Source organism: Phoca vitulina, unplaced genomic scaffold (assembly GCF_004348235.1).
Source record: "Phoca vitulina isolate PV1807 unplaced genomic scaffold, GSC_HSeal_1.0 scaffold16, whole genome shotgun sequence".
NCBI classification, from domain to species: Eukaryota; Metazoa; Chordata; class Mammalia; order Carnivora; family Phocidae; genus Phoca; species Phoca vitulina.
Window position 1 is genome coordinate 34672134 of NW_022589719.1, and position 19429 is coordinate 34691562.

Genomic DNA, 19429 nt, shown 5'->3' on the forward strand with positions numbered 1-19429 from the left:
CTCGTGCCTTGGGACTCAGGATGAACTCCGCCAGCTGGGAAGACGGCCCGAGGTGGAAAGGTGCCTGCACAGGACAGAGCTCTAGTCTGGTTTAGCGTCATGAGAATGGCACTATGTGTTGGAACTTGGGATCCCTGTAATCGACAGCGGCTAACAGAGGCCAGCCTGACACACAGAGGACATTTGCTCCTAGGAAGGACACAAAATGAATGAGACGCTCCCCTTCTTTAAAAAAAAAAACAAGAAACATTTTATTTATTTGACAGAGAGATAGAGAGCGAGAGAGCACGAGGAGGGGGAGCGGCAGAGGGAGAGGCAGAAGCAGACTCCCTGCCGAGTGGGGAGTCTGATGCGGGACTTGATCCCAGGACCTGATGACCTGAGCCGAAGGCAGACACTTAACTGCTGAGCCGCCCAGGCCCCCCGAGATGCTTCTCTTCTTAAGAAGGTTCTCATTTTACTGTTTAAGGAGTGTGATCCTCCCATGAGGATCCAGAGAGGCAGCCAACCTGGGCTGGGAGCCTGGCCTTCTCCTGCTGGGTCAGAATCCCTCCCTGCCCCCAACAGGATTTCCTGTCTTCAGCCCCATCCACCCCATAAGAAGTTCGCCCTACTCAAGAACCCTGGGCATCCCCTCAGCGTCCCTGAAATAAATCCCAGGCTCCCTGACCTGGGGCCCCACTTTCTCTGCTCTGGCCCAGCCCACTCCTGCAAGTCACGCCTCCTCCTCCAACTCCTCCACCCTCCTTGCCCTCTCCACCCTCCCCCTACCCCCAGGGACTCTTGCCCCCCTATAGCTTCCAAATGCACTCACACGACAACGGACAACGTGCCCATACCCCAAATCCAGCCTGCCCTCTCCACTGTGCACCCCCCCACCTCTCGATCATTGCCTGTTGTTTAGTGATGGTTTGTAGAGATGCTGGTGCCCACCCGGCTGGAAGCGCCAGGCAGGGGAAAGGATACCCCACCCCGCCCAGCACAGGATGCAGGAAGATGCTGAGTAGCACTTAGGTGAGTACTTGCCCCCAGGTTGTTGGCAGACTGGCACAGAGATGGCGGGAGGGGCAGGGGGCATCTGAAGGGCCCCCTGAGCAAGGCGAGAAAGGGCAGCCAGGGGGCAACCGACACACACTGGCCCCTCTGAGGTCTGGGGCCCAGCAGTAGGGGGTCCCCAAGGATGGACCTGCCATTCTCAGGCAAGCCCTCCCTCCCTCAAAACCCCCAAAGCTATGAAAGCCATAAAACAGGACAAAAAGAAGCTTGGTGCGTCTGTACTCTGCTCCCCCACCACGCTTACCCTCAGTCAATTAAAAAAAAAAGTCCTACTTGAATTTGTGGCCGCACCTCTTGCAGCGGCCTGGACCAGCCACCAGTGGAAACTTTGCCGAGGGAAACACTGTGGTCTATTGACCAAAACAAGCCCATTTGCAAATTGGCAGGTGGAATTTGCCCTGTGAAGATAAAAAGCTTGATTCGGGACCATTTGAAAAAGTTGTTTAGATATTTTTATTGAGTGCAAAAACAGGACGGTGGGGGGGGGCTGATAATTAAGTTAATAAAATTTTTTACTGAATTTAGTTAGAAACAATGGTAGCGTTTTAGAGCAATGACTTCCATTGAAGTTTTTTAAAACAGATTTTTACAAGCTGTTTTTTTTTTTTTCATTCCTCCACCTTGTTTTAAATCTTGCTCCATGAAAAGCCTTCTAAATTACTGTTAACCACATTATTTTCGGTTCCTGAACCATGATTTTGCCCTGCGCCCGGGGAGGCTCCACCTCCCGAAGCACAGATGCGGAGGCCGGTTTCCCAGAGGGCGGCTCGGAGATTCTAAGATGCCTTGATGCCCATCTGCAGAAGCCACTGGATGATAATCGAATCCCCGAGGGGCCCAGGAGGCGTTGGTGGGAGACCTAAGGCTGTGTACGGCCCTCGTGTTCGCTCTGATGGCTCGGCGGTCCGTCCGCACCTCTCCCCATCCCCGACCCGGCACGGAGGCGAGAGGGTGAGGAGGAGCCTGTGGGGACCACTGAGCCATGTGAGCCCAGGTAGGTTGCTGTGGAATGAATGTTCGTGTCCCCCCAAAACCCCTGTGTTGAAACCCACCCCCACCCAGGTGCAGTATCTGGAGCCGGCTTTTGGGGAGGTGCTCAGGGTCCGATGAAGTCATGAGGGTGGGCCCCACGCCGGGCTGCGCGCCCTTGTGAGAGGCCCATGTCACTCAGAGAAAAGCCAGAGTCCCTCCAATGCTCCCAGGTCCTGCCCCACTTCACCTTTCCCACTCGCTCTGTCCTTCCCCGCTATGACTTCCTGTGGCCCTGCTGGCCTCCTGGCTGGTCCCCCAACACATGTGAGCGCACAGCAAGAAGGCGGCCGGCCTGTGGACTCTCGAACTTTACCGTCTCCCCCGACCTGATGACCAGCAGGCTCATTAAAGCCCAGCCCAGGGCTCTCTGTGGGCCCCTCCCGGCTTCCCCTCCTCTCCCGACTCCGGGTCCTTGGAACTGCCCAGCTGCTCCCCAGCCATCCTTCCTGGGCCACGTGTTCTTTCCAAATCGAATTAGGTCTAACTTTGAACCTGCAGAGGCAAGATATTCGGTCTCGAGACTAATATTCCAGGCAGGGGTCCTTCTTGAAGACACATGTAAAATATAACAGTGAAATGCCTGATGCATCAGTGCTCAGCCCATCTGTCCACCCAACAAGCAGGCAGAGAGCGGTCCCCCGAGCCAGGCACTGCTCTGGGATGCAGCGGCGGCCCAAGGTGAGTCCTGAAAAAACCCAGGTCCTGCCCCGCAGAACTCACATCCAAGCGAATACCATAAATAAGTGAATTGCAGAGCAGGTCAAAAGGCAATACATAGGGGCGCCTGGGTGGCTCAGTCGGTTAAGCATCTGCCTTCGGCTCAGGTCATGATCTCGGGGTCCTGGGATCAAGCCCCACGTCATGCTCCCAGGGAGCCTGCTTCTCCCTCTCCCTCTGCTGCTACCCCTGCTTGTGCTCTTTCTCTCTCTCTATCAAATAAATAAATAAAATCTTTTTTTTTTTTTTTTAAAGATTTTATTTATTTATTTGAGAGAGAGAATGAGATAGAGAGAGCATGAGAGGGGGGAGGGTCAGAGGGAGAAGCAGACTCCCTGCTGAGCAGGGAGCCTGATGCGGGACTCGATCCTAGGACTCCAGGATCATGACCTGAGCCGAAGGCAGTCGCTTAACAAACTGAGCCACCCAGGTGCCCCAATAAAATCTTTTTTTAAAAAAAGGCAATACATACTAGAAAAAAGCAAAGGGCCGGGGTGGGGGGGCTCATGCTGGGCAGAGGGGATGCACTGAGTGGGCAGGGCAGGCTGCACTGAGAGCATCGCATCTGAAGAGTTCAAGCCCGTAGGAGAGCCAGCTGATAGCTCGGGGAAGCAACCAGTGCAAAGGCCCTGAGGCAAGAGCATGTCTAGTGTGTTGGGGGACCAGCCAGGAGGCCAACAGGGCCACAGGAAGTCATAGCGGGGAAGGACAGAGCGAGTGGGAAAGGTGAAGTGGGGCAGGACCTGGGAGCATTGGAGGGACTCTGGCTTTTCTCTGAGTGACACGGGGAATTGTCTGGAGAGGCTGCAGGGGGATTGGAACCAGCCACAAATGTTCCAGCTCCGTCTCCTTCCAGGCACATGATAGGACGGCACCGTCTCCCCACCTGAAGGCCAGTGGAATGCCAGCAACCCTGCTGAGCAGACAGTTTTAAATCCAGAGCATGCTTTGCCAGGGAGGTGCCCCCTTATCCCCACCCTCATGCTCCCTCGTGACCAGCCTGGCCTGGGACGGTGGTGCCTGGGCCCCTGGGATTGCCTTGGGCCGAGCCCCTTGTTGACCTGCTCGATGAACAAACAAGAAGCCTGTGTTATCTCTGACACTGAGGCTGGAGATTTTGTTCCCACAGCAGGACGCAGCCTGACCCAGGGATGGAGGGGCCGTGCAGGAGCACATCGCCAAGATCCATGCCAAAGACCACAGCGGCTCAGGCAGGAAAATAGCAGGGGAGGTGGGAGGGGTCGCCAGTGTCGAGACCTATTTGGACGGCAGAGCTGAAAGGCCTTGCTGACGGGCTGGACGTGGGTGTGAGTGGAAGCACGGGTCTAGGTTAACCGCAAGGTTTTTGCTTCAACTGGAGGGATAGAATCAGGACCGGCCCGGATGGGGAGGCTGCCGGTGAGGAGGTGTCAGGAGCCTGGACACGCTGGAGACATCTCGGAAATGTTAGGTCTGTAACTCAGACTAGGGGACCAGGGCAGATACCCAATGGCTGCGCCGTCCATGAACGTGGGGGTCCAGGGCCAAGTCCCAGCTGGACAGGTCCACCTGCGGTGGTCGAATTACATGATTCTGGGATGGGGGAGGGGCCGCTGGTCTTTGGGCCATCTGGGTCACCTGCGAGCTGCCCTCACTGGCCGTTTGAGAGGGAGCTCCATCCTGCCGCACCAGGTGTGGACCACTGAGTCTCACCCCAAACCCCCTTGTCCTTCCCCGACCCTGGCCTTCAGGTGCCATCCTGTCAGAGGCCTGCCACTTTCCTGGGTGGGCAGGGGGACAGGGCAAGGGTCGTCTCCACTCTCAGAATGCCCCCCTTTATTTTTTTTTATTTTTTATTTTTTTAAGATTTTATTTATTTATTTGAGAGAGAGAGACTGAGAGAGAGAGAGAGCATGAGAGAAGGGAGGGTCAGGAGGGTCAGAGGGAGAAGCAGACTCCTTGCCGAGCAGGGAGCCCGATGCGGGACTCGATCCAGGGACTCCAGGATCATGACCTGAGCCGAAGGCAGTCGCTTAACCAACTGAGCCACCCAGGCACCCAGAATGCCCCCCTTTAAATAAATCCCCCGTCTTGCTGACCAGGTCCAGCCGCCGGACGCAAACCTGAGCCTCACCTGCTCTTGAGCCATTTCAACCCTTTCCTAAAACCAGAGTAAACGAGCCCCAGACTTGGGGGGCAGAGGAGCCCTGGTCTCCCTGCCTCCAGGACTCACAAGCCCTCTGGAAGGAGAGACAGGGAAGGGAAAGATGGCTCTCATTCCTAGACTCTTCTAGAAGAGCAAGAACGCAGATTATTATCACAACACCTTAACCTTCCACCTACGTTTACCCACCTGCCCGAATCAGGGAAGATCATATCCTTCCAGGAATAAGTAATTCTTACATTCCATAAACGATTATAAAAACACATGAAAATGGGGCATGCTGTAGTGGGACCACACAACAGTTTCGGATCAAGTGTAAAGAACAATGAAAATGTGTAGACTAGCCTCATTCACAAAACAGAGACTCAGAAATCCAAACACAAGTAGGAAAACCAGCCAGAGCCCACGCAGCCTGGGGTTTAGTAAACAACAGCGTATTGATGCCAGGTCTCACCTCCGCTGAGCGCGCCGCGGTCGCATAAGACGTTAACAAGAGGGGAGCCTGCGTGAGGGGTGGACGGAAAGCCTGCGCCATCAAAAGTCATTCCTAAACAAAACACTCATTTTATTTTATTTTTGTTTTTTAATTTTACCTATCTATTTATTTATTTGAGAGAGAAAGAGAGATAGAGAGCGAGCCAGCACAGAGGGAGAGGGAGAAGCAGACTCCCTGCGGAGCAGGGGGCCCGACTGGGACTCGATCCCAGGACCCTGAGATCATGACCTGAGCCCAAGATAGACGCTTAACCGACTGAGCCACCCGGGCTCTCCTATTTTATTTTATTTTATTTCTAAACTGAATCTGACATACAATAGTATTTACTTTCAGGTGCACAACAGAGTGATTGGACACTTACATGCATTACCAGCTCGCCACGGTAAGCGTGGTCACCATCTGGTGACCATACGCCGTTATCTACAATATCATAACTGTATTCCCTATGTTATATTTTACAGCCTTGTGACTTACTTGTTTTTTAACTGGAAGTTTGTACCTCTTAGTCCCCCTTCCCCTATTTTGCCCATCCCCCACCCCAAAAAATTTATTTAAAAAAATTCCAAACACAAGCAGAAATCTCAGCACTTAAAAAAAAAGAGAAGTGTCCCCAGCAAGCAAGCAGGGTTTATCTCAAGACTGAGTGTCCATAAAGCAGGAACACCATCTATCATATTAGCATGAGAAGCAGTAAAAGGTCATTTAATTATCTCAATAGATGTCAGGGGGCATTTGAAAAAAAATTCATCATTTCAAAATCCCTGTGACAGGTTTTATTCTGAACATGATGACAATTGTGAATTTCAAAACCAAAAGCCAGTATTCCTGAATTAATAATTCATTAGCCCTGAAAATCAAAATCATCCTACAGTGTGCCCCATCCAGGGACGGATCCTATTTTAATGTAAAGCCAGAAATGTTGATGAGAGCTAATAAGAAAAAGAAGGAACATTTAAATATAGGAATAGAAGGCATAATAATGTCAGTCTTGTTGGAGTCATGAGTATAAACCTAGGGAAGCCATCAGAAGGGCTAATAAATTAATTCTGGAAGATATGGTACATAAAAAAATGGGTATCAACCGTGTCTCACATAAATATCACACAACTAGAATAGACATGTAACATAAAAGAGATTTCAAGAGCAATTAAAAATCAAATAATTGAGTATCCATTTACTTGGGGAACACAAAACGCTTATTCAAAGGCCATGATAAGACCCTAATAAGAGGAAAACAGGAAAACAAAAAGCAGAACTTTACGGTGCTCCTGATGAGAAGCAGAAGCATAGTAACGGTGACGAGGGGGTCCCTGCCAACAGGTGGGAGCTGATGGCTAAAAATCCAGGAAATTCACAAGCCATTGGTGACATCATGCAGAGCTTGAGCTCAGCCCAGTGGGGGTATCTACACCACAGAGATCAGCAAAAGCCACAGATCGGGGCTTCTCTTCCCTAAAAGCCGGTTTCCCTGAACACCATCAGACTGAGTAAAGCCCAGAGCTGTTTTTACTGGTACTTTTAGGAGTATGATAAATTCACGGTGAAATTCCAAAATTGCCCTAGAAATTCTGAAATTCCTCTTGAAGCAGTCAGAAGAAAGGACTGCAGAGGGAGAAGGGTGTGTGCACACACACGGGTGTGCTTGCTTGAAGAAATTAAAGTTCGAACGATTTGTAAACGTGTATATAAACACGAGAAAAGTCTGGAAAGAGCTACAAAAATATTACCAATGGATCTGGGTGGTGAGATTGCAGGTGGGTTTTTTTGTACCTTATTTTTTCTTATTTTTATTTTCCATTAGAAACATGTATTACTTGTATGTTGGGTAAACACACGTTTTATTTTTTCAGATTTGCTTTAACAAGCAAGAGGAAAACAGAATAGCATTTTCCCATCCATGCAAAGGAGATGAGTTCTGACCAAAGCAAAGGGGCAGGGAGCATCTCATTGGAGACAAGATGGAGAGGCTTGAATATGTAAAAAAAAAAAAAAAAAAAAAAAAAAAAATTAAACTTCTTACATAATCATGTGGGTGATAAAATGCAAAAAGGGCAACAGGCATGTGGAAAGTAAGTAATAAACATAAATAAAGATGGCTAACTCTCCGGGTCTATGAAGGAACGATCACTATAAAATATACGAGATCAATATCCAGCTTCAACTTAACAAGCGATCAAAGAAGAAGAAAATACAATGTCTACACCAGAAAATTCAGAAAACAAATTGGCACACGGGAAAATGCAAAGCTTCTTCGCTAGCAATTAAAGAAATAAAACACCAAACAATTAAAGAAATAAAACACCAAATATGGAAGCCTCATTATTTGGGCTCTTAATTCAGCCAAAAAGAAACCAAGTGGTGGGACCCTGTGTGGGGGGAGTGGCGGGAAAACCGTGCCCCTCCACATGCTGGTGGTGCCTGCCATAATCTGCTTCTATCTGGCAAGTCCTCTGACTGCACTTTTCGTCCTACTGAGGAGAAAAGACAAGCTATTTATACTCTTTTATATGACTTTCAAAAATATGATCGGAGGTAGTGTTTCCCAAGTAAACTTTTTGGAACCCTGCCCCGGGATGTCAGTAGATGTGACATAAAAAGAGCGCTCTGGTCACAGGCAAGCATGGCTTTTACTGCAGGACTTCTCAGTGCCTTTACGTGCAACGTGCCCTGAGAATCTCCAAGAGCAGGTAGCCTTTACCCAGTGGATTTGGCCTCAGAATCCTTTTATGATAACTATTGACATCTCACGGAGCACAAGGCTGCTGGGAATCAGACTGAGAATAAGAAAAGTATTTTGTATAAAGATGTTATTTATAAGAGCAAAACTTTGAAACCACCTGAATTTACCCCAGCGTAGGAAGGCTTACCCAATTCAGCTGTATTTAGTAAGAATCCTTTGAGCCTAAGTCCTCTCTCATTGGCCAGGTAGCTAAGCAGGCTTTTTCCACTTCTTCTTGAAGTCGTTCTGCAGAGTTGAACAGGAGGAGATGGAGCTGTGGTCATTCACCGGAGCCCTGTTTCCCCATTGCCATTGCGCAGGGTCCCTGTTTAATTGGGAAAACCAGAGATCTTATAAAAAATCACATGCCCCGCCGAAGTCAAACCGGAAAGTATACTTAGCATTAGATTTCCACGTATCTTTGTTAACCTTTAGGAAGGGGAAGAAGAGGAGCCTAGTTCCCCATCGATGGTGTTAGCTCAGCTAACCGACCAACCCCTGATTAGATCTGACTGTGAGTCAGGACCAGAAATTTGCACCAAATAAACTCATTCATGTCTTTTGCAGTCTCCTGTGCTGTTGGCTTGTTTGCTTTCTGTTTCCCAGGAAGCATTCCTGCTTAAAAATTTTTGACCTCCTCCCAGCCCAAGGAGGGCAGCAGGGAATTCACCCCACATTGGTCCCATCGCAAGGCAGGGGGGACTGAACCAGAGACTCACAGGTATAAAAACCAGAGCATCAGAGACTACACAGATGCCAACGGATGACGGACGTTCTCGAGGGCAACGGGGGTGAGTGCAGGCCCAGGGGACCCTGCAGGGACAGAGCGATGGTGGGGACCCACGGCTGGATATTGATTTCTCCACCCCACCCTCGTCCCTCTCCCTCCCCAACCATTTCCTCCCTCCTCCCAATTCCCCCTGCAACATTTCTCTCTCTCTCTTTCTCTCTCTCTCTCTCTCACACACACACACACTCAGCAGCCTGACCTTGGTGATTTAGGAAGCAAGAGAAACATCCTGAAGTGGTCACTAGCCAGAAAGAGCCCATGTGTTCCCAGTGACATTCAAATGACCCTGACAGTCAGGGAGATCTCTTGGGGCAAATGCCCAACCTGGACTGGCCTCTAGCCATCACTCTCTCTTCAAGCCCCCAAACGGGTCTTTTTCACCCTCGGCTCTGCTGATTCCTTCATTCTTTGGTCCAACATACCTGTGCAAAGCCCCTACAGTGTGCAGGACCCCAGGGTAAGGTAGGGAGGGTTCCCGTCCTGCCTAGGACGCAGATAATCTCAAACACCAATGTCTAACAAAAATGAAAGTTGACAGCAGTGTGCATTTAGAATTAGGTGATACACAAGACCAGTGACTTGTATTTCCAGATTTTCAAAGTCCTCCCTGGCCATGCGTGGACTCAGGAGCAGAGCGTTTGCCCGGCCGGCCGGGATGGATGGCTGTCTGTGCGGGCTGCGCTCCACGTCAGGTCGCAGGCGGAGGTTTGCAAGTTTATCACATTAACGGTGCCTGAGCCCTCGAATCCAAATTACAGGCCGAAGCCACAAAATTGTCTCCCCATCAGAGGCCTCTTGCTGAACGCCCCCACAAACACCAGTTCCCCTTAATCAGGGTCGAGGGGATGGGCCAACGCGCTCTGCTATGGGGAGCATGCTCATTTTCCCAATTTTGCAAAGTTCCTGGGCAGTCTCCCTGTAATTTTCCTCTCCTTATTCTTTTGAGGAGGTTTTGTGCATTGAAAGCCCGAGTCTACAACAAATACCCGTGCTGACAGCGCTGGCCAGAGGCTGGCTGCCCCTGCCCCCGGCAGCCGGCGGGCACTGCGAGTGGGCTCTCCGGTGGCCCCGGTGCTCCAGTGTGGGGCCCCTTGGCAAGAGGAGCCTCTGTGCTTTCCTGACTTCCAAGAGCTGCCTTCGCAGACAGACCCCCCCAGCCCCGGCCCCGGCCCCGCCCTGCAGCCCACCATTGTGTCAGAGCTCAGAGCTGGTTTTCCAAACTCCAAAGACTCCCAAGAGAGGTCTTCCCTGGGAGGCCAGCACATGGGGTCTCTCCCGTCCACGAGCTCCTGGGAAGGCTGGGACGGTGGTGGGAGGCGACAGGGTGGTCACTCTGTAGGACATTAGTCCTACCCAAAGCAACCAGCAGAGTGAGAGGCGCCCACAGTGGGAGCTGATAGGTGTAGCTGAGCACAGAGCAGGCTTTTGGAAGAGTCTGCACGGCAGTTGCATCTTGCTTTGAAGGCCAAGGTGCGATGCACTTGGGGACAGGGGACACCACTGCACAGGGCAGCTGAAGGTCAAGGGCAGAAATAGGGGAGTGGTGGGCGTGTAACGACAGGAGTGTACGTTTTACAGGGATGAGTGGGAGGCAAGGGAGAAGCTGACTCAGGCACATGGTCTGGGAATGCCAGGCTGGTGATTGTAGGTTGTCTTCAGGAGGGCTTGAAGAGCCTTGGAGGGCACCTGAGCATGGAGTGGCATCACGAGGGAGAGTCCTCAAGTGTGTCAGGCAAGGCGGGTGGGGGAAGGGAGCAGTCACACCCAGAGCCCGGTGACCATTAGCGTAACCGGGGGCTCGGCTCTAGGATGTGGCTTTAGAGTAATCTTGACGTTGAGTGATGTCAGTCTTCCAGCTTGGTTCTCCTTCAGTATTGTGTTGGCTATTCTGGGTCTTTTGCCTCCAAATTACAGAATCCGTTTGTCAGCATCCACAAAATAACTTGCTGGGACTTGGATTGTCACTGCACCAGATCTGCAGACCACGCCGGGGAGAGCCAACGTCTAGATGCTGTGGCGTCTGCCCATGCATGGACGTGAATCTCTGTTCATTTATTTAGTTCTCTCATTTCACGCATCAGAGTTTGGGACTTTTCGCCGTGTAGATCTTACGTACATGTCTTATTAGACTTACCCCTAAGTATTTCACTTTTGGGGGCACTAATGTAAGTGGGATTGTGTTTTTAATCTCAAATTCCACTTGTTCACTGCTGGGATATAGAAAAGCAACTGGCCTTTGTAGGTCAACCTCACAGCCCACAACTCTGCCACATGCCCGTGCGTTTTAAGGCCACGACCCAGCATTGGTGGATTTAAGTAGAAAAGAAAACCTAGACAGAGAGAACAGGCAAGAATAAGGGAGATAAGACAGCCTGAAACACAACCACACCACGCCCCGCATCCTGCCTCAGGAGGCCCCTGGGCCGCTCCCACCAGACTCTGCAGCATGACTGCCATGGCCCAGACCCCGTCACCAGACCCTGTGACCTCAGACTGAAAACCCTAAACCCTAACCCTAGCCCAGTGGGACGGGACAGAAACAGACCCACACTTGCACATTCCCTTGACTTCGGACAAAGTTACTACCATCAAGCAAACACTGCATGAGGGACACGCTGACAGTCGCATTCCTTTGTTATGGAGCGGTGGATAATACACCCGTCAACAGCCTGCAGGGGGTTCCTGGGGGCGGGGGTCCTGCTCCCAGCCATCGGCCATTGCCCTGTTATAGCTCAGCGCCCAGGGGCCGGGGGGCATGTCCACCTGTCCTGCTGGAAGGCAGGCTCCTTGGGAGCAGGGATGGTGTCTGTTCTGAGCAGAAGCCCCAGGAACGGGGACACAGGCACATGGCAGGTTCGCTCTAATCCTCTACTGGCCCTGCAAGGGACCACCTTCTCCAGCTGCCCCCCTTGGCAAAAGAGGAGACTCAGGTCCCCGAGTGGGTAAGGGATGCTAGGGGGAAGGGAGGGGATTGGGCTCCTATCCCCACTGAGGTGTAAGAACATCCCTAGCTTTCCGATGTCATGGTACCAGCTCTTATTGCCTGCTCTGGGGCAGCCCAGCCCATGGCTGGGGTGGAGGACACACATCAGGGGGCCGACAGGACCAACACACCCCCAACTCCCTAACGACAGAGGTGCGGCCCTAAGGGCTCTGTCCCAGGGCGAGTCAGCTGCCCCGCGTTCCTGCGGGGACAGAGAAGGGGACAGAGTCTGGAAGCACGGCTAAGATTATTCTCTCCCTTTACAGCCTGGCACCCTGGGTTACGTCTGGGGTGCTAAAGGTGTGGGTTGAGTCGGCAGGAGGCAGAGCCGAGGCCCCGCAGGCGCCCGTGCAAGGGCCGCTGGTAATGCCCACCCTCTCCTCTGTCTTCACAGAGCATTGACCTTCGCACGGCTCCTTAGGACGGCGGTTCTGGTGTCACAGCAAAAAAACATTCCTTATAAATGCCTGTGGTTCCAGGCTTGATGAGCTCCCTGCCGAAGGAATAGGAGGAAAGACGGAAGGACAAACAAGGGCGAGTCAGGAGGCGCGAAACGGCTGAGAGATCCTCTCTGAAAGCGTCTCCTGGGTCCCCGAAAGCTAAAGGCCCGACGTCTCCCCCGCCGCTGGAGGCTCGCTCAGGATGGGCCCGGCTACGCAGGGGACGTGGGAACGCGTCCACACGAAACCTCGCTCACCAGCGCTCACCAGCGCTCACAGCAGCGTGATTCCGAGGAATGGGAGGAGGATCGCCTGACTGCCAGTGGGCACGGGGCTTCGCTCGGCGGTGATGGAAATGGTCTACAGTTAGATCTTGGTGATGGCTGCACAGCTCTGCGAATATACTGAAAACCACCGGCTTGTCTCTAGATGGGGAAACTACGTGCTATGTAAACTATATCTCAATAAAGCTGTTTTTCACAAAGTGAAACTTGCAATCTGTAGGTGCTTTGTCATTTACCTCTTCCCCCCACGCACCCCCCCACCCCCCAATTTTAGAGTCAGAGCCAGCAGGCATCCCAGCTCCACCGTGGCCACAGGACCCCTGCTGGCCTCGACTTCCCCATCTGTAAAATGGGGATAAAGGGACTGTCCCCAGAGTGACTGTGAAGCCCACCCTGGAGGGCTTCCCCCGTGCAGCTGTGATTGTCACCTGGGAAACCACAAGGGCATTCGAGACCTGTTGCTTTCCGACCACTCCAAAAGCAAAGAGAAACAGAGGAAAAAGATCCTCACCCAGGACAGGGCAATGAAAGGAAAACCTCACGTATATTTTCCCCTTTGGCTGGAAGAATATCAACCCTGCTATGGAAGCCTTTGATTTTTAAAATAAATGGGAAGGCGAGTTGGTTGGCACCTAATGAAGGCGGTGTGCTTCACCCCCACTCAAGTCCTCGGGGTGCAGGATTCAGGGTGGGTCTTTGCTAATGACGGCGGCACTCACCAGATTTAGCTCCCCCGATTTGTTTAATCTGTGTGGAGACCCTGCGAGGTCTGCACTGTCATCATGTGCGTTTTACAGGTGAGGGAACGGAAGCTCAGAGAGGGGGAGGTCACGTGCATGGGCCATGGAGGAGCTGGGACTAGGAAGGGCTAGTGAAGCAAAGCCACTTTGCTTTCAAGCTAGCGAAACCCTGGGAGAGTTCAGACTCTTCACTACTGAGGGAAGTATAGACCCTGCACTGTCTCCCTTCAGGGTTTTCTCTTGTGCTGTCCAAACATCTAGAACATTCTCTCCTCCCTCTTTGCCTGTTCATTCTCTACCCTTCCTCATTCTTAGGTGAAGCCTTTCTCTTCACCCCAGTCAGAAAGCTAATGGCAATCAGGCTGCTCGGGACTTCCACCTGTCTACCTCCGGAGAGGAGGGAGCAAGACAAGGAGGAGAGTAGCTTGCAGAAGGCACCTGACAATTTGGCCATGAATTCCCGTGTAAAAGCAGCTTTCCATGCATTATTTCTCAGGTGTCCATGGGAAGCCCTGGAGGACAGAGACCGTAACTCAGTCATGTTTGGGGCCTGTCTCCTTGCCCCTAAACGGCTAATAAGGCCTGACTCAGACCAAACACAGGAATTTGATTGCCTATTCTAAGCTGCTACAAAGCATATCCCAAGTTTCTCCCTCTCCCTAGCCCTAGTGGGCTGAACAGTGTCCTCCAAAAAGCTGTGTCCACCTCCTAACCACGAGAGCCTGTGAATTTGACCTTATTTGGAAAAAAAGGTCCTTGCAGATGTAATCAAGTGAAGGATCTAGAGATGAAATCATCTTGGGTTATCCATGTGGGCCCTAAACCCAATAGCAAGTGTCCTTATAAGAGTCAGAAGAAGACATAACACAGAGAGGAGCTGCCACATGAAGACAGAGGCAGAGGTCGGAGGGGTGCGCCCACCAGCCCAGGGAAGCCCGGAGCCCCCAGCAGATGGAGGTGCCAGGGAGGATCCTCCCCCTAGCGCCTCCGGAGGGAGCACAGTCCTGCATCTCGATTTTGGACTCTGACCTACAGACTGTGACAGAACAAATATCTGTCACTTAACCCCCCCCCCCATGTGTGATCCTTTGTCACAGGGTCTCGTCAGGCCCGAGGAGGGGTTAAGGCTCCAGGTGGAGGGTGAGCACTCGGCTGGCCCACTCCGCTTCACCCCTTCTCTCTGGTATTGGTAAATCTTCTGTGGCCATCGGGGCTGGATATAATACCGAGTTCTTTACTTAGGACTCAGCTCGGGGTCCTAAACGCAATGCCTACCCCCCAAGGGCTTACGAGCCTGTCCTTCAGCCTCTCAGCCTCTCCAGGTCTCCCTATGGGCTCCCAAGTCATGTGGAGGCCCAGGCGCCCCCATGAGTCGGCCCCCCTGCCCCATCAGTACCCCGGGGGTAGAGACTCCACCTCCAGGCTGGCGGGTCCCAGAGCCCTCTCTCCCCACGAGGCTCCAACCGCAGCTAAACATTTAAGCCAGCCTTCCCCACCCTCCCCATCCTCCTCTCACTGCAGCAAGACCTGGAGGCCAGGCTGTGCCTCGGCCACGGGCTCCCACAGTCAGGTTCATGGCTTCCTGAGACCTGTGCCTCTCTTGCAGCCATGTCATTGACCCACACCTTTGGCCAGTTTCACCTGGGACTGCCTTCCCCCCTTCCCCTTGAGTAAAGAGTGGCTCCTTATATGTGGCGGGAAGACAGGCACAAGCTCTGTTCATCCAAGAGACCTGAGCAGCGCCGTAGGGTAGCGGCCCTCTTGGACCCAGAAGAAACCCCCCACTTTTATATCTGTCCCCCCTCCTTGCATTGACACTTGTGCCCTTAATTAATGTGCTTACCTTTTTTTTTTTTTTTTTGGAGAGGGAAGGCTCATGCACGGGGATGGGGGAGGGGCAGCGGGAGAGGGAGAGAGAAAAATCTCAAGCAGACTCCATGCTCAGCATGGAGCCTGATGGGCTCCTGGATCTTACGACCCTGAGATCATGACCTGAGGCAAAATCAAGACTCTGATGCTCAACCGACTGAGCCACGCAGGTGCCCCAGTGTACTTACTTTATAAATAAACCTTTTTATTCCTTTTCCAGGGTAAGAAGGAAGAAGGGAAGCTTAATGTGGTTCAACTTTTTTTTTTTTTAATTTAAAAATGCATTCTAGGATTTAAATCTCACGTCCACAGACAGCTCAGGAGAAGTCAGCAAATAAAAGCAAGTTTATAGACTAGAAAGCCATTTTTTAAAAATCCCCTTTCTGGATAGAAACTGAAATGCTTAATCAAGTCCACATACACCGTGCATCACATGGCCTTCATTCTGCACAAGAACAAATACATGAATGAATACACTGAACCGGCCTTGACATACACGAGGCCTTCCTGCTAACTGCTTCACACATATTACCTTAATTACTCTGCTCCGTGGCCTTGGGAAGAGTGAAGTCATACCCCATTTTACAGATGAAGACAAAGATTCACCCGAGACCGCACAGCTCCTGGCAGAGGCAGGTCTGTAGGTGATACTCTTGGCAGTTTCAGAAATATGGCTGCAAACTCCCTCACATCTTGAAAAAATGGCTTGGTTTTGCAGGAATTCTTGAAAAAGTAGATTATTATCCTTATCGGCATCAAAGGGCCCTGAAATGGTTCTGACGGTGTCCATGAACACCGAGGGAGGTACAGCCTAAGGGCTTAGACGGCAGGACATCACGTTGCCAGCAGTGTGAGCCTGGATAAGGTGCCTCAGTTTCCCCACCCACCAAGTGTGTTCTTGGGGTTTGTTTTGAAGATTAAATGCATGACAGCGATGAGGCTGGGGGTGGGGTACCTTGCAGGAGAAGTGAGGAATGAGGATGGGTCCATGAGTGGAGGCTTGCTCTCCAACCCTGCAGTAGCCCAGATTCTGAGCAAATGGGCATGTCTCAAGGGGGAGGGGGGAGGGCTGCTGGTACTGACGTGTTTCCAGTAGCCTTTTCCTCCCCCCTCCCCACCCATCCTTGCTTCGGAGATTGCGGGGTGAGCCCTCTGTCCACTCGAGGTTTGGGAGAGGTGGCAATATCTGGACAGCTTTTGGAATTCCTCGCACCCCTCCCAGCCTGGGGGACCTCGGCCTAGCTGGGGTCCTGTGGGCGCCACTGGGACCCAGAGGTAGAGGCAAGCATCCTGTTGGTTAAGGTCAGCTGCTCAGGATCCCGGGATGTGCTCAACTCTTTATCTTGAACTAATCTTCAGAAAAAGACCCTTGAGGACTTTACCAAAAAATAGCTGTAGCCAGTTTATTGGGTCTTTTCCTATGGGCTAAGCACTTCCCAGATTGGGCTTCCCAACTGTGCAGGGCATTGGGCTGTGCTGCCCACTGCTTTTGAATAATAAGGAAAAGTAGAAGGAAACGATCAGAAGCTGCAGCTCCTTTTCTGAGCTCTGTCACCGCTGGGAATGCATTAATGGTCACTCCTGTTCCTCAAATGGATGGTCACCCAATTACAAATAACCAACAGGGCCTGAGACTCTTCCTGTCTGCCTTTACAAATCAATGTCATTACTCCAGCAAGACAACTCTCCTTATTGCGTTTAAAAAAACAAAAAACAAAAAAACAATCTATCCATGCCTCCGCGTCCCGCACCCTGGGAGGTCCGCACGCGCTCCCGAGCGGCGGGTGCGCGCCTTCTCCAAGCCTTACGGTAAGCGCGGCGCGCAGAGCAACCACGTGGCGGCGGAACCGAGGCCGGGCGGGAATGTGCGGAATGCGCTGCGCGGCCCCGCGCGGCTCCCGAGCCAAGGCCCAGGTTCCCGCGGCGCGCGCCCTCGCCTCCCATCTCTCCTCAATCGGACCCCCCCCCACCCCCCGCCGATCGCCCGGGACTCGCAGGAGCAGGTCGAGCCCCGCGCAAGCACCCTGGCGGCGTTTGGGGACAGAGCGCGGCCCATCGGGCTCCTCGGACTCCGCACGCCCAGAACTCCCCAAAGGGTCCAATCCCGTGACCGCCGCCAGCAGCCCCGACCGCACGAGGCCAGGGGACCCAAGAGCAGGGGTGTAGGGCGTTGGGTATGCAACCCCTCTCCCTGCACCTGGAAAAGAATTTCCTTTCCTTTTTCCCTCTTGGCAAGTGTCTGGAGCCCCAGAACTCGGAGGTTCTCCATAATAAAGACCTCGGCCATTCCTCCACCCACCCCCAAGGCCAAAGCGAAGGGTGGAAACGCTTTCGCTCTCGGGCATTCCAAGGGCACAAAGAAGGAGGCACGAGGATGTGGTCACATCCCGAACACAGTCTCTGGGAAAGCGCAGGGATGGGGAGCGAGTGACCAATCCTCCAGGCGAATGAGGAGGCGTCGAGCCCTTACCGGGAGGGGGGCGGAGAACATTGCGGGAGCCCACAGGTCTTAGCACGGGTCCTCCTCCGGGAAGGTCCGGCTCCAGCGAGCAGGCCGGCTGGGTACCGAGCCCCTCCCCCTGCCCCCCCCCCGCGAGTCTCCGCAGGGGTGCTCCGCGCGCTCGCCAGGGGCGGGGTCTGCTCCGCCTCGGGTAGGCCGCAGCCCAGCTTGGCGGAGGGAGAAGCGGGTGGGACTTGGCCTCCTAGGTCATTACCCCCGACCCCCAACCGATTTCTTTGCTTCGGTTGGAGGGGGTTACCTGCTCAGTCTGGGTGCCCACTCCGCGTCACTTGGCTAGAGACGGGCCAGGGGCCTGAGTCAAGAGGCCAGGGAATTCCTGGCGAATTTGGGGGTTTCATATTGCTCAGGGCACCAGGCGATGCTTTTTGAGGGACGAAGTTCAAGGAGTTAGATGCTTTCACCCCTAAGAGTGCACCTTCTCCCTAGGGAAACCGGAGGCGTTGTGAGCCGCCGCCCCCCCACCCGCACCACCTGTTGGGGTTTGCTTTTTAATTCCGGGCACACCTTGCTCACGGCCTTCAGACCTGGGGGAGGAGTGTCCCGTCCCCGCATCCTGCCAGACCGACGACTGGGGCTCGGGGAGGGGGTTGGTCTGTGTGTGGCTAAAATTAATTGATCAGCGGTGGAAACAAGTCCGTGGCTTGGGACGGTGGGAGGTGCGGCTGCCCCTGTTCCCAGCGTGTGGCTGTCCCAGGTGGGTGCCGGATCCAGAGTTCGTCCCGGCGCTCCCCGCAGCTTTGGAGCGCCAAGAGTCCGCACCGTGTAGCCCTGGCGGAGCTGCTGCAGCGCGGGCACCTCTAGGAGCTTCGGAGGCGACCAGGGTGGGGGAAGGGGGGACCCCACTGCCCCGGGACCCCGCGGCCCGCATTCGGAAGCATTTTCCTGAGCGACTTAAGGGCTTAGTCCTTTCAAGTCGCCGCCAGGTATGCCGCTGCAGGTGACCCCAACTGGGTGCGCCCCCTCCGGTCCCGTGTAGGGTGGGCGGCTGCGGGAGGTCGACGCCAGAAGGAGATCTCCACGGGGCCCTGCGCCCCCTCCCCAAAGCCCCCCTCTGGGCGGCGCGCGGCCGCAGTGCGTGCAGGGGTCGGCGCCGCGGCGGGCCGGTTCCTGAATGAACGCGCTCCCTTCCCCCGCCTGAATGAAGGTTCCCACAGCCAGGGACGGTGGCAAACGCGCCTGCCGCGGAATTCGCCCTCTCGGGGCCGGAGATCCGCTCCGGCCCGCCGCGGTCTCCCCTGCGGACGGGTGGGCGGCAAGGAAAGCGGGAAGGTGATTTAAGTTACTTTTGGATTTTCTTTCCAACCAACGTAGTGCCTTCCCGATCGGGTCGCTGGTCCTTTGTCTCCGAATAGTAACCGAGATATAAGCGCAGAGCACTTTAAATGGGCCCAGAATTCGCAGTTCCTGCCTCGTGGTGGGTTTTTAAAAGGCAGTGCAAGATTAAAACTGCAACAGAAAAGTTTTTAAGAGTTGCTATTCTCTTTGGGAAAAAAAAAATTAAAATAAAAACGCGTCCTCGGCCCTCCTAGAAGCAGCCGCCCTCAAGGGCCCACGGCTGGCGGACCCCTCTACAGCTCCAGGGACGCGTATCTGGGCGCCCCGGGATGGGGGCTGGGCCACTGGCGCTCCCCGCCAGGCC

The 19429-nt window shown here is 53.4% G+C and overlaps 1 protein-coding gene across 2 annotated transcripts in view; it reads right to left on the reverse strand.

The window, feature by feature from the left end:
• Nucleotides 1-6030: 6030 nt before the first annotated feature.
• The window catches only part of LTO1 (LTO1 maturation factor of ABCE1), a 44388-nt gene continuing 30989 nt past the window's right edge, over nucleotides 6031-19429 (reverse strand). The window contains exons 4-5 of one of the 2 annotated variants that reach the window (XR_004300702.1): nucleotides 8312-8488; nucleotides 6031-7411 (exon numbers count right to left, since the gene is read on the reverse strand). Coding sequence is in view for 1 of the 2 variants with exons in the window: in XM_032414552.1 (XP_032270443.1) it covers nucleotides 8374-8488 (115 nt within the window). In the remaining variant the exon portion in view is untranslated. Of the gene's footprint in view, nucleotides 7412-7484; nucleotides 8489-19429 lie in introns of those variants that run through there. The other variant, XM_032414552.1, reaches the window with a different exon arrangement.